Source organism: Coregonus lavaretus, assembly GCF_964263955.1.
Source record: "Coregonus lavaretus genome assembly, contig: HAP1_SCAFFOLD_559, whole genome shotgun sequence".
NCBI classification, from domain to species: Eukaryota; Metazoa; Chordata; class Actinopteri; order Salmoniformes; family Salmonidae; genus Coregonus; species Coregonus lavaretus.
Genome location: NW_028163104.1, coordinates 302,009 through 317,260, shown reverse-complemented (window position 1 = coordinate 317,260; position 15,252 = coordinate 302,009). Strand labels below are relative to the sequence as shown.

At 39.6% G+C, this 15,252-nt stretch overlaps 1 protein-coding gene across 2 annotated transcripts in view; it reads left to right on the top strand.

Annotated features, from left to right (window-relative positions):
- The window catches only part of LOC311118477 (4-aminobutyrate aminotransferase, mitochondrial-like), a 53,554-nt gene that overhangs the window by 13,104 nt on the left and 25,198 nt on the right, over positions 1 to 15,252 (top strand). The window contains exons 2-4 of one of the 2 annotated variants that reach the window (XM_084193270.1): positions 344 to 441; positions 794 to 823; positions 1,430 to 1,547. In XM_084193270.1, the coding sequence (XP_084049396.1) occupies positions 344 to 441; positions 794 to 823; positions 1,430 to 1,547 (246 nt within the window). Of the gene's footprint in view, positions 1 to 171; positions 442 to 793; positions 824 to 1,429; positions 1,548 to 15,252 lie in introns of those variants that run through there. The other variant, XM_084193269.1, reaches the window with a different exon arrangement.

Below are 15,252 nucleotides of genomic sequence, written 5' to 3'. Positions count from 1 at the left end.
GTAGTATAGAGGTTATAGTGGTAGTAGGAACAGTAGTATAGAGGTTATAGAGGTAGTAGGAACAGTAGTATAGAGGTTATAGTGGTAGTAGGAACAGTAGTGTATTAGGACATCCTAATGATATAACCCTACATACCCTGTGGCCAGACAGACAGAAACTAAGACCAACACAGCATTATATAATGAATGGAGCGTTTGTCCTTGTCTAAGGTTAAGTTGAAGGACCTTCTGCAGGACAAGTCAGCAATACGGCATTGCCTTAACTCTGTGTGTGTGTGTGTGTGCGTGTGTGTGTGTGTGTGCGTGTGTGTGTGTGTGTGTGTGTGTGTGTGTGTGTCGACAGGCTGCAGGTATGTGAGTAAAGCAGCTGCTAAGACCCAGATGGAGTTTGAATACGATGGGCCTTCCATGAAGACAGAGGTCCCAGGACCACGCTCCAAGGTACCCCACCACGCAGTGGGCTAATGCTGGGCCTGATTCCATGTGTGTCAGTAAATGCAGAATGAACCAGTAAGAAGAGGAGTTATCTGTTAAAAGGCTTGTTCTGTTTGTCCTGTTCCGTGGTGACCTCTGTGTGACCCTGCGATGGGAACACAGTGGACTTTACACACCCATACTGAACACTCTGTTACACACAGGCTTCGTCCCAAATGGAATCCTGTTTCCCTGTATACTGCGTTTGACCAGGGCCCATAGGGCAGTGCACTATGGAGGGAATAGGGTGCCATTTGGGAGACATTTACAGACTGTCGAGGAACCACCCTGACATAACATCTCTCTCCTCCCCCACCAGGAGCTGACCAAACAGTTGGGAGAGATGCAGGTACGGCAAGAGAGGGTGTGTGAGTGTTGAGTGTGTGTGGCTGTTTTCATGATGGAATAAAAATATGCATTCTTCGGGGGGACACTTGCATGCGTGCACACACAGCGCAGACACGCAGTCTGTTTTGGTGTTTAATAGTGATTGGGTATTTAATAGTGTATATTATTAAATAGACTGAGTTAACATGATGACTACCTTATCTCTCTCTGTCTAGACTGAGTTAACATAATGACTACCTTATCTCTCTCTGTCTAGACTGAGTTAACATAATGACTACCTTATCTCTCTCTGTCTAGACTGAGTTAACATAATGACTACCTTATCTCTCTCTGTCTAGACTGAGTTAACATGATGACTACCTTATCTCTCTCTGTCTAGACTGAGTTAACATAATGACTACCTTATCTCTGCGTTAACATAATGACTACCTTATCTCTCTCTGTCTAGACTGAGTTAATATAATGACTACCTTATCTCTGCGTTAACATAATGACTACCTTATCGCTGAGTTAACGTAATGACTACCTTATCGCTGAGTTAACGTAATGACTACCTTATCTCTCTCTCTCTCTCTCTCTCTCCCTCTGTCCCTCTCTCTCTCTCCAGAACGTGGGAGCAATCAATTTCTTCTGTAACTATGAGGAGAGCAGAGGAAACTACCTGGTGGATGTGGACGGAAACCGCATGCTGGACGTCTACACACAGATCTCCTCCATCCCTATTGGTTAGTACACAGATCTCCTTATTCCTTATTGGTTAGTACACATATCTCCTCCATCCTTATTGGTTAGTACACAGATCTCCTTATTCCTTATTGGTTAGTACACAGATCTCCTCCATCCTTATTGGTCAGTACACATATCTCCTCCATCCTTATTGGTTAGTACACAGATCTCCTCTATTCCTATTGGTTAGTACACATATCTCCTCTATTCCTGTTGGTTAGTACACAGATTCATCTATTCCTATTGGTTAGTATGCAGATCTCCTCTATTCCTATTGGTTAGTACGCACATCTCCTCAATTCATATTGGTTAATACACAGATCTCCTCTATTCCTATTAGATAGTATGCAGATCTCCTCTTTTCCTATTGGTTAGTACACAGATCTCCTCTATTACTATTGGTTAATACACAGGCCTACTCCACCCTTATCGGTTGGTGTCTAGAAGATCTAGCTAGTCATGTGTTCTATAGTTTGACAGAGTAGCATGCTGGATGTAAGCAACTTATCTGTAGTTTTGACACCACAGCACTTCTTCCTGGCAGGTATTGAACTTGCAACCCTAAAAACTTGCAAGGTTAGCGGTTCTCTGTAGCTCAGTTGGTAGAGCATGGTGCCTGCAACGCCGGGATAGTGAGTTTGATTCCCGGGAATACTCATGCGTAAAATGTCGGCAAGCATGACTGCAAGTCTCTTTGGTTGAAAGAGTCTGCTTTATATTATGATATTATTGTTATATTATATAATATTATGATATTATTATGATATTATGATATTATTATTATATGATATTATGATATTATGATATTATAATTATATTATTATCTGATATTATTATTATATTATTATATGATATTATTATGTTATATTATGATGTTATTATATTATATCACGCTATAATATCAGCTACATACCTGAGAGGCCCTTTTTTAGCGTGACACAGAGAGCAGCTGGAGGTGAGAGATTACATTACAGTGGTTTGGGGTTAGGCCACATAGAGCAGTTAATGATTACCTTGTCCTTACACAACAAGTTCCTCTCAGGTATGTAGCTTTTAAAGTATCGATTGGGGACTATTTGTGGAGGAATGTAACTGTTTTTCTGGGTGATTTGGGATGTTTTATTTGTGCTTCTATTCCTGTGGCGGTCCTCATGAGAGCCAGTTTCATCATAGCGCTTGATGGTTTTTGCGACTGCTCTTGAAGAAACTTTCAAAGTTCTTGAAATGTTCCGTATTGACTGACCTTCATGTCTTAAAGTATTGATGGACTGTCGTTTCTCTTTGCTTATTTGAGCTGTTCTTGCCATAATATGGACTTGGTCTTTTACCAAATAGGGCTATCTTCTGTATACCACCCCTACCTTGTCACAACACAACTGATTGGCTCAAACGCATTAAGAAGGAAAGGAATTTCACAAATTAATTTTTAAGAAGGCACAACTGTTAATTGAAATGCATTCCAGGTGACTACCTCATGAAGCTGGTTGAGAGAATGCCAAGAGTGTGCAAATAATAAATTATCAACCCTGCAAGCAATTCAAGACAATATTATTATGGTGGGGGATTATAATACTGTTTTAAATAGCTCAATGGACCGTAAAGGAAATCACACCACAAACAATCACCCACATGCTCTTAAGGAAATTGTGAATGTCATGGATACATTAGAACTAGTAGATATATGGAGGCTTAAATATCCTGATCTAGTGAGATATACATGGCGGAGACTGAATCAAGCTAGTCGTCTTGACTTCTTTCTTATCTCATTCTCGTTGGCACCAAAAGTTTAAAAAAGTGTTGATAGGGGACAGAATGCGGTCGGACCATCATATAATTGGCATATACATTACTCTTACTGAATTTCCACGTGGGCGAGGATATTGGAAATGTAATCAAAGCCTATTGGATGATAATTTATTTATAATTAGAACAAAGGAATTTATAACTGACTTTTTCCGACATAACATAGGTACAGCAAATCCCCTTATTGTATGGGACACCTTTAAATGTGCCTTTAGAGGCCATGCAATTCAGTACTCATCTCGAAAACAAAAGCAATTTAGGTCAAAAGAGTTTATACTAACAAAGGAAATAGAAAGTCTAACAGAACAGATAGATGGCAATAAAAACTGTAACAGAGGCACAGAATAAATTAGAGGAAAAACAAAAAGAAATGGAGAAACTTATTCAAGAAAGATCAAGTGTAATATATTATAAAAATAAAGCAAACTGGATGGAATATGGGGGAAAATGCACAAAATTATTTTTTTATCTTCGACATAGGAATGCTACCAAAAATACATTAATGAAACTGGTTACAATTGACGGAGTCACCCATGATTCACCAAATGATATTTTGAAGGAGGAAACAAAGTACTTTAAGCATATGCTTTCTTTTCAGTCGCCTCCATCTCCTCTAACTGAAGCTAATTGTAGTGATTTTTTTTCTATTGATAATGTCAAATTAACAGCCATACAGAAAGACTCATGTGAAGGTGAAATTACAGAGGAGGAATTTCTGGATGCAATTAAAGACTTTAAGTCTGGGAAAACTCCAGGGTTGGATGGCATACCAGTCGAGGTATACCAAACCTTTTTTGATATACTAAGAGGACCGTTATTAGCATGTTTTAACCACTCCTATGTAAATGATAGATTATCTGACACTCAAGAAGAAGTTCTGATCTCATTATTACTGAAACAGGATACAAGTGGAAAAAATAAAGATCCAGTCCATTTAAAAAATTGGAGGCTCCTTACACTTCAGTGTTGTGATGCAAAAATTCTAGCAAAATGTATAGCGCATAGAATTAAAAAGGTATTGTCGGATATTATTAATTCTAATCAGAGAGGTTTTTTACATGGAAGATACATTGGAGATAATATAAGGCAAGTATTGGAAACAATAGAACACTATGGAAAATATGGGAAACCAGGCCTGCTATTCATAGCAGACTTTGAAAAGGCATTTGATAAAGTATGACTGGGGTTTATATATAAATGCCTGGAGCATTTCAATTTTGGAGAATCTCTTATAAAATGGGTCAAAATCATGTATAGTAACCCAAGGTGTACAATAGTAAATAATGGCTATTTCTCAGAAAGTTTTAAACTGTCAAGAGGAGTGAAACAAGGTTGTCCACTATCGGCATATCTATTTATTGTGGCCATCGAGATGTTAGCTATTAAAATCAGATCCAATAATAATATCAGAGGATTAGAAATCCAGGTCTTAAAAACAAAGGTGTCATTGTACGCTGATGATTCATGTTTTCTTTTAAATCCACAACTAGAATCCCTCCACAGCCTCATAGAGGATCTAGATAAATTTTCTAACCTCTCTGGATTACAACCAAATTATGACAAATGTACTATATTATGTATTGGATCACCAAAAAATACAATTTTTACATAACCATGTAGTTTACCAATAAAATGGTCTGATGGTGATGTGGATATACTCGAAATACATATCCCAAAGGAAATAAATGATCTCACTTCAATACATTTTAATAGAAAGTTAGCAAAAATAGATAAGATCTTACTACCATGGAAAGGAAAATACCTGTCAATTTGTGGAAAAATCACCCTGATTAACTGTCACGCGACGTGTATGCGGTAGCGAAGTCAAAAGCAGGACACAGAGCGGCTGGCAACGTTTTTTACTGAACACAGTAAAATCAACGTACAAAACAACAAACCTCCAAACAGGGAGGAAAGCACAAAGACCCGTACATACAAGAACTGCCAGAATGACAACAAACAATAACACACAAAATACCAATGAGAGACAGGGGTTAATATAGGGAATACAATCCAACATAATGGGAAACAGGTGTAAACAATAAAGACCAAACAAGACAAACACCGAAACATCGAATGCCGAAGCCTGCCCGAGCAAGGAGGAGGAGCAGCCTCGGCTGAATCCGTGACATTAACTCTTTAGTATTATCCCAGTTTACCTATTTGCTTATGGTCTTGCCTACGCCTAGCGAACAGTTTTTTAAATTATATGAGAAAAAAATATTCAATTTTATTTGGAACGGCAAGCCAGACAAAATTAAAAGGGCCTATTTATATAATGAATATGAATTCGGAGGACAGAAATTATTAAATATTAAAGCATTAGACCTATCACTAAAAGCTTCAGTCATACAAAAGTTATACTTAAATCCGAACTGGTTCTCAAGCAAATTAATAAGATTGTCTCACCCAATGTTCAAGAAAGGCCTTTTTCCCTTTATTCAGATTACTACAACTCATTTTCAGTTATTTGAAAATGAAATAATCTCCCAAATATCACTATTTCTAAAACAAGCCATAGAAAGTTGGTTGCAATTTCAATTTAATCCTCCAGAAACGACAGAACAAATAATGCAACAAATATTGTGGTTAAATTCAAATATACTAATTGACAAAAAACCTTTATTTTTTGACAGAATGTTTAAAAAAGGTATAATCTTCGTAAATGATATCATCGGTATGACTGGTGGAGTTATGTCGCACATGCAGCTAACAAAAACATATGGAAATGTCTGCTCTACCCAAAATTACAACCAAATAATTGCAGCCTTACCGCAAAAGTGGAAGAGGAAAGTGGAAGGGGGAGAAAGTAAGGAACTTGTCTGTCAGCCTTGCATTAAAGAACATAATTGGTTAAGGAAAACTGTGATAAATAGAAAGTATATAGTATATAGTATATCAGTTTCACTTAAGGACCAAAGGATTGACAGCCGTCCCATATAGATTGCAAAATAGTTGGGAAGAGATTTTTGACGTACCGATCCTATGGCATAGTGTTTATGAACTGACATGCAAAACGACACCGGATTCAAAAATTTGAGTCTTTCAATTTAAATTATTATATAAAATTCTTGCTACCAATAGAATGTCTCCCCCATATAACAATCTTCCCAGCTCTGCAGATTTTGCTGTGAAGAGAAAGAATCATTAGATCATTTGTTTTGGTTCTGTCCATTTTTAGCTTGTTTTTGGACACAGGTCCAGGAATGTCTAAAGGATTGCAATATTTACCTGGAGCTAACCTTGCAGATAGCATTACTGGGTGATCTGAAAAGTCATAGTCAATCGATCAATAATATAATAATACTTTTAGCAAAAATGTTTATTTTTAATTCACAATCTGTAGAAGCAATGTGAATAGAAAGGTTCAGAACTTTTGTAAAATATCACAGTACAGTTGAAATATATATGGCAAATAGAAATCCTATATGGATGGTGTTAAGAGATACAGTGGGGAAAAAAAGTATTTAGTCAGCCACCAATTGTGCAAGTTCTCCCACTTAAAAAGATGAGAGAGACCTGTAATTTTCATCATAGGTACACGCCAACTATGACAGACAAATTGAGGAAAAAAAATCCAGAAAATCACATTGTAGGATTTTTAATGAATTTATTTGCAAATTATGGTGGAAAATAAGTATTTGGTCACCTACAAACAAGCAAGATTTCTGGCTCTCACAGACCTGTAACTTCTTCTTTAAGAGGCTCCTCTGTCCTCCACTCGTTACCTGTATTAATGGCACCTGTTTGAACTTGTTATCAGTATAAAAGACACCTGTCCACAACCTCAAACAGTCACACTCTAAACTCCACTATGGCCAAGACCAAAGAGCTGTCAAAGGACACCAGAAACAAAATTGTAGACCTGCACCAGGCTGGGAAGACTGAATCTGCAATATGTAATTAGCTTGGTTTGAAGAAATCAACTGTGGGAGCAATTATTAGGAAATGGAAGACATACAAGACCACTGATAATCTCCCTCGATCTGGGGCTCCACGCAAGATCTCACCCCGTGCGGTCAAAATGATCACAAGAACGGTGAGCAAAAATCCCAGAACCACACGGGGGGACCTAGTGAATGACCTGCAGAGAGCTGGGACTAAAGTAACAAAGCCTACCATCAGTAACACACTACGCCGCCAGGGACTCAAATCCTGCAGTGCCAGACGTGTCCCCCTGCTTAAGCCAGTACATGTCCAGGCCCGTCTGAAGTTTGCTAGAGTGCATTTGGATGATCCAGAAGAGGATTGGGAGAATGTCATATGGTCAGATGAAACCAAAATATAACTTTTTGGTAAAAACTCAACTCGTCGTGTTTGGAGGACAAAGAATGCTGAGTTGCATCCAAAGAAAACCATACCTACGGTGAAGCATGGGGGTAGAAACATCATGCTTTGGGGCTGTTTTTCTGCAAAGGGACCAGGACGACTGATCCGTGTAAAGGAAAGAATGAATGGGGCCATGTATCGTGAGATTTTGAGTGAAAACCTCCTTCCATCAGCAAGGGCATTGAAGATGAAACGTGGCTGGGTCTTTCAGCATGACAATGATCCCAAACACACCGCCCGGCAACGAAGGAGTGGCTTCATAAGAAGCATTTCAAGGTCCTGGAGTGGCCTAGCCAGTCAAACAGATCTCAACCACATAGAAAATCTTTGGAGGGAGTTGAAAGTCTGTGTTGCCCAGCGACAGCCCCAAAACGTCACTGCTCTAGAGGAGATCTGCATGGATGAATGGGCCAAAATACCAGCAACAGTGTGTGAAAACCTTGTGAAGACTTACAGAAAACGTTTGACCTGTGTCATTGCCAACAAAGGGTATATAACAAAGTATTGAGAAACTTTTGTTATTGACCAAATACTTATTTTCCACCATAATTTGCAAATAAATTCATTACCCAACTACCTCATCCCTATATTGTTATTTATTTTGCTCTTTTGCACCCCAGTATCTCTATTTGCACATAATCTCTTGCACATCTAGCATTCCAGTGTTAATACTATTGTAATTATTCTGCACTATAGCCTATTTATTGCCTCACCTCCATAACTTGCTACATTTGCACACACTGTATATATATTTTCTGTTGTATTTTTGACTTTATGTTTTTTATCCCATATGTAACTCTGTGTTGTTTTTATTGCACTGCTTTGCTTTATCTTGGCCAGGTCGCAGTTGTAAATGAGAACCTGTTCTCAACTGGCTTACCTGGTTAAATAAAGGTGAAAAAAAAAATAATAATAATTAAAATCCTACAATGTGATTTTCTGGAGAAAAAAAATTCTAATTTTGTCTGTCATAGTTGACGTGTACCTATGATGAAAATTAGGGAGAACTTGCACAATTGGTGGCTGACTAAATACTTTTTTTCCCCACTGTAGATGGGAGTTATTGAATGGAGTTGAAGGATGGGACTAATAACAAATAACAACAAATAATAACAAGATAACTAATAATGTAAGCATACTGTGTCCATATTAAGTATATAGGTTGTATGTTGGGAGCTTTTGGGAAAGAGCACAGTTAGAAAGATATGGCATATAGAAGCAAACCGGATGGACATCATGAAAATGATTGGAGAGGTTGAGAGTAGAAGAAGTTCGGGAGCAAAAAAAAAAAAAAAAAAAAAAAAATAGAATTATTGTAAAATTAACTCTGTCCATAAGGTGTAGATAGTAAGTATAGACCGGAAGTAGAGGCCTGGGCATTGTTGTTCACTAATTTACTCCAAGTAGGGAAAGGATGGCAGGGTTGAAAAGTAATAAAGGGGAGTATATAAAAAACATGGGGGATTGGAAGTGATGCAGACAATTCCATTGATAGAAGATACAATCTATCTGCAATATTAAGCTGATCTACCCCCCAAAAAGAGTGTGCAAAGCTGTCATCAAGGCAAAGGGTGGCAATTTGAAGAATATAAAATATATTTTGAATTGTTTAACACTTTTTTGGTTACTACATGATTCCATATGTGTAATTTCATAGTTTTGATGTCTTCACTATTATTCTACAATGTAGAAAATAGTAAAAAATAAAGAAAAACCCTGGTGTGTCTAAACTTCTGACTGGTACTGGCTTGCGAAAGTATTCACCCCCCTTTGCATTTTTCCTATTTTGTTGCTTTACAACCTGGAATTAAAATAGATTTTTGGGGGTTTGTATCATTTGATTTACACAACATGCCTACCACTTTGAAAATGCAAAATATTTGGGGGTGAAACAAACAAGAAATAAAACTGAAAAACTGAAAACTTGAGCGTGCATAACTATTCACCCACCCAAAGTCAATACTTTGTAGAGCCACCTTTTGCAGCAATTACAGCTGCAAGTCTCTTGGGGTATGTCTCTATAAACTTGGCACATCTAGCCACTGGGATTTTTGCCCATTCTTCAAGGCAAAACTGCTCCAGCTCCTTCAAGTTGGATGGGTTCCGCTGGTGTACAGCAATCAATAAGTCATACCACAGATTCTCAATTGGATTGAGGTCTGGGCTTTGACTAGGCCATTCCAAGACATTTAAATGTTTCCCCTTAAACCACTGGAGTGTTGCTTTAGCAATATGCTTAGGGTCATTGTCCTGCTGGAAGGTGAACCTCCGTCCCAGTCTCAAATCTCTGGAAGACTGAAACAGGTTTCCCTCAAGAATTTCCCTGTATTTAGCGCCATCCATCATTCCTTCAATTCTGACCAGTTTCCCAGTCCCTGCCGATGAAAAACATCCCCACAGCATGATGCTGCCACCACCATGCTTCACTGTGGGGATGGTGTTCTCGGGGTGATGAGAGGTGTTGGGTTTGCGCCAGACATGTTTGCTTATTTTTTTCTTAAGCAATGGCTTTTTTCTGGTCACTCTTTCGTAAAGCCCAGTTCTGTGGAGTGTACGGCTTAAAGTGGTCCTATGGACAGATACTCCAATCTCCGCTGTGGAGCTTTGCTGCTCCTTCAGGGTTATCTTTGGTCTCTTTGTTGTCTCTCTGATTAATGTCCTCCTTGCCTGGTCAGTGAGTTTTGGTGGGCGGCCCTCTCTTGGCAAGTTTGTTGTGGTGCCATATTCTTTCCATTTGTTAATAATGGATTTAATGGTGCTCTGTGGGATGTTCAAAGTTTCTGATATTTCTTTATAACCCAACCCTGATCTGTACTTCTCCACAACTTTGTCCCTGACCAGTTTGGAGAGCTCCTTGGTCTTCATGGTGCCGCTTGCGTGGTGATGCCCCTTGCCTAGTGGTGTTGCAGACTCTGGGGCCTTTCAGCACTGGTGTATATATACTGAGATCATGTGACAGATCATGTGACACTTAGATTGCACACAGGTGGACTTTATTTAACTAAGTATGTGACTTCTGAAGGTACTTGGTTGCACCAGATCTTATTTAGGGGCTTCATAGCAAAGGGGCTGAATACATATACACGCACCACTTTTCTGTTATTAATTTTTTATAATTGTTTGAAACAAGTTATTTTTTTAATTTCACTTCACCAATTTGGACTATTTTGTGTATGTCCATTACATGAAATCCAAATAAAAATCAATTTAAATTACAGGTTGTAATGCAACAAAATAGGAAAAATGACAAGGCACTGTATATATACAGTGGGGAGAACAATTATTTGATACACTACCGATTTTGCAGGTTTTCCTACTTACAAAGCATGTAGAGGTCTGTAATTTTTATCATAGGTACACTTCAAATGTGAGAGACGGAATCTAAAACAAAAATCCAGAAAATCACATTGTATGATTTTTAAGTAATTAATTTGCATTTTATTGCATGTCATAAGTATTTGATCACCTACCAACCAGTAAGAATTCCGGCTCTCACAGACCTGTTAGTTTTTCTTTAAGAAGCCCTCCTGTTCTCCACTCATTACCTGTATTAATTGCACCTGTTTGAACTCGTTACCTGTATAAAAGAAACCTGTCCACACACTCAATCAAACAGACTCCAACCTCTCCACAATGTCCAAGACCAGAGAGCTGTGTAAGGACATCAGGGATAAAATTGTAGACCTGCACAAGGCTGGGATGGGCTACAGGACAATAGGCAAGCAGCTTGGTGAGAAGGCAACAACTGTTGGCGCAATTATTAGAAAATGGAAGAAGTTCAAGATGACGGTCAATCACCCTCAGTCTGGGGCTCCATGCAAGATCTCACCTCGTGGGGCAGCAATGATCATGAGGAAGGTGAGGGATCAGCCCAGAACTACATGGCAGGACCTGGTCAATGATCTGAAGAGAGCTGGGACCACAGTCTCAAAGAAAACCATTAGTAACACACTACGCCGTCATAGATTTAAATCCTGCAGCGCACGTAAGGTCCCCCTGCTCAATCCAGCGCATGTCCAGGCCTGTCTGACGTTTGCCAATGACCATCTGGATGATCCAGAGCAGGAATGGGAGAAGGTCATGTGGTCTGATGAGACAAAAATTTAGCTTTTTGGTCTAAACTCCACTCGCCGTGTTTGGAGGAAAAAAAGGATGAGTACAACCCCAAGAACACCATCCCAACCGTGAAGCATGGAGGTGGAAACATCATTCTTTGGGGATGCTTTTCTGCAAAGGGGACAGGACGACTGCACCGTATTGAGGGGAGGATGGATGGGGCCATCGCGAGATCTTGGCCAACAACCTCCTTCCCTCAGTAAGAGCATTGAAGATGGGTCGTGGCTGGGTCTTCCAGCATGACAACGACCCAAAACACACAGCCAGGGCAACTAAGGAGTGGCTCCGTAAGAAGCATCTCAAGGTCCTGGAGTGGCCTAGCCAGTGTCCAGACCTGAACCCAATAGAAAATCTTTGGAGGGAGCTGAAAGTCCATATTGCCCAGCGACAGCCCCGAAACCTGAAGGATCTGGAGAAGGTCTGTATGGAGGAGTGGGCCAAAATCCCTGCTGCAGTGTGTGCAAACCTGGTCAAGACCTACAGGAAACGTATGATCTCTTTAATTGCAAACAAAGGTTTCTGTACCAAATATTAAGTTCTGCTTTTCTGATGTATCAAATACTTATGTTATGCAATAAAATGCAAATTAATTACTTAAAAATCATACAATGTGATTTTCTGGATTTTTGTTTTAGATTCCGTCTCTCACAGTTCAAGTGTACCTATGATAAGAATTACAGACCTCTACATGCTTTGTAAGTAGGAAAACCTGCAAAATCGGCAGTGTATCAAATACTTGTTCTCCCCACTGTACAGTTGAAGTCATTGTTAACTATAGTTTTGGCAAGTTGGTTAGGACATCTACTTTGTGCATGACACAAGTAATTTTTTCAACAGTTGTTTACCGACAGATTATTTCACTTATAATTCACTGTATCACAATTCCAGTGGGTCAGAAGTTTACATACACTAAGTTGACTGTGCCTTTAAACAGCTTGGAAAACTCCAGAAAATGATGTCATGGCTTTAGAAGGTTCTGATAGGCTAATTGACATCATTTGAGTCAATTGGAGGTGTACCTGTGGATTTATTTCAAGGCCTACCTACAAACTCAGTTTCTCTTTGCTTGACATCATGGGATAATCAAATGAAATCAGCCAAGACCTCAGAAAAAAAATTGTAGACCTCCACAAGTCTGGTTCATCCTTGGGAGCAATTTCCAAACGCCTGAAGGTACCACATTCATCTGTACAAACAATAGTACGCAAGTATAAACACCATGGGACCATGCAGCCGTCATACCGCTCAGGAAGGAGACGCGTTCTGTCTCCTAGAGAAGAACGTACTTTGGTGCGAAAAGTGCAAATCAATCCCAGAACATCTTGTGTTCTTGTGAAGATGCTGGAGGAAACGGATACAAAAGTATCTACAGTAAAACGAGTCCTATATCGACATAACCTGAAAGGCCGCTCAGCAAGGAAGAAGCCACTGCTCCAAAACCGCCATATAAAAGCCAGACTACGTTTTTTTTGGTCTGATGAAACAAAAATAGAACTGTTTGGCCATAATGACCATCGTTATGTTTGGAGGAAAAAGAGGGGGCTTGCAAGCCGGAGAACACCATCCCAACCGTGAAGCACAGGGGTGGCATCATCATGCTGTGGTGGTGCTTTGCTGCAGGAGGGACTGGTGCACTTCACAGAATAGATGGCATCATGAGGAAGGAAAATTATGTGGATATATTGAAGCAACATCTCAAGACATCAGTCAGGAAGTTAAAGTGTGGTCGCAAATGGGTCTTCCAAATGGACAATGACCCCAAGCATACTTCCAAAGTTGTGGCAAAATGGCTTAAGGACAACAAAGTCAAGGTATTGGAGTGGCCATCACAAAGCCCTGACCTCAATCCTATAGAAAATGTGTGGGCAGAACTGAAAAAGCGTGTGCGAGCAAGGAGGCCTACAAACCTGACTCAGTTACACCAGCTCTGTCAGGAGGAATGGGCCAAAATTCACCCAACTTATTGTGGGAAGCTTGTGGAAGGCTAACCGAAACGTTTGACCCAAGTTAAACAATTTAAAGGCAATGCTACCAAATACTAATTGAGTGTATGTAAACTTCTGACCCACTGGGAATGTGATGAAATAAATAAAAGCTTAAATAAATAATTCTCTACTATTATTCTGACATTTCACATTCTTAAAATAAAGTGGTGATCCTAACTGACCTAAGACAGGGATCTTTTACTAGGATTAAATGTCAGGAATTGTGAAAAACTGAGTTTAAATGTATTTGGCTAAGGTGTATGTACACTTCCGACTTCAACTGTATATTAGTTATGATAGGGTATTTATTAGTTATGATGAGGTCTAGGACAGGTAGGGTATTTATTAGTTATGATGACGTCTAGGACAGGTAGGGTATTTATTAGTTATGATGACGTCTTGGACAGATAGGGTATATATACTGCTGCTACTCATTAGCCTTGGTGACTTTTAAGCATTGTATTTCAGGCTGGATCGTGACCTGACAGAGTAGCAAACATATTCTGCTCTCTCTCTCTCTCTGTCTCCGGTTCAGCTTCTACATACTGTACGCTGCTCTGCACTTCAAAGGCTTGATAGATAGTGCTGGTGTCCCAAATGGCACCCTTTTCCCTTTATAGTGCACTACTCTTGACCAGAGCGCTATGTAGGGAATAGGGTGCCATGTAGGGCCTACGTGGAGTGTTTCTAGGACTCTGGACGTCTTATCTGAGACTGAGAGAGAAGCCATCTGTTCAGGGACTGACTTATTCATCTCCTATCTGGTGTATGAGGGAAAACTGGCTCTGTGTGTGTGTGTGTGTGTGCGTGTGTGTGTGTGTATATGGTTGGCATATTTAACATTTTCCTAAGGACCATATTATATGCTGTAGGAGTTAGCAGGTTAAGGACCAGATTATATGCTGTAGAAGATAGCAGGTTAAGGACCAGATTATATGCTGTAGGAGTTAGCAGGTTAAGGACCAGATTATATGCTGTAGGAGATAGCAGGTTAAGGACCAGATTATATGCTGTAGGAGCTAGCAGGTTAAGGACCAGATTATATTCTGTAGGAGTTAGCAGGTTAAGGACCAGATTATATGCTGTAGGAGTTAGCAGGTTAAGGACCAGATTATATGCTGTAGAAGTTAGCAGGTTAAAGACCAGATTATATGCTGTAGGAGTTAGCAGGTTAAGAACCAGATTATATGCTGTAGAAGTTAGCAGGTTAAGGACCAGATTATATGCTGTAGGAGCTAGCAGGTTAAGGACCAGATTATATGCTGTAGGAGCTAGCAGGTTAAGGACCAGATTATATGCTGCAGGAGTTAGCAGGTTAAGGACCAGATTATATGCTGTAGGAGTTAGCAGGTTAAGGACCAGATTATATGCTGTAGGAGTTAGCAGGTTAAGGACCAGATTATATGCTGTAGGAGTTAGCAGGTTAAGGACCAGATTATATGCTGTAGGAGCTAGCAGGTTAAGGACCAGA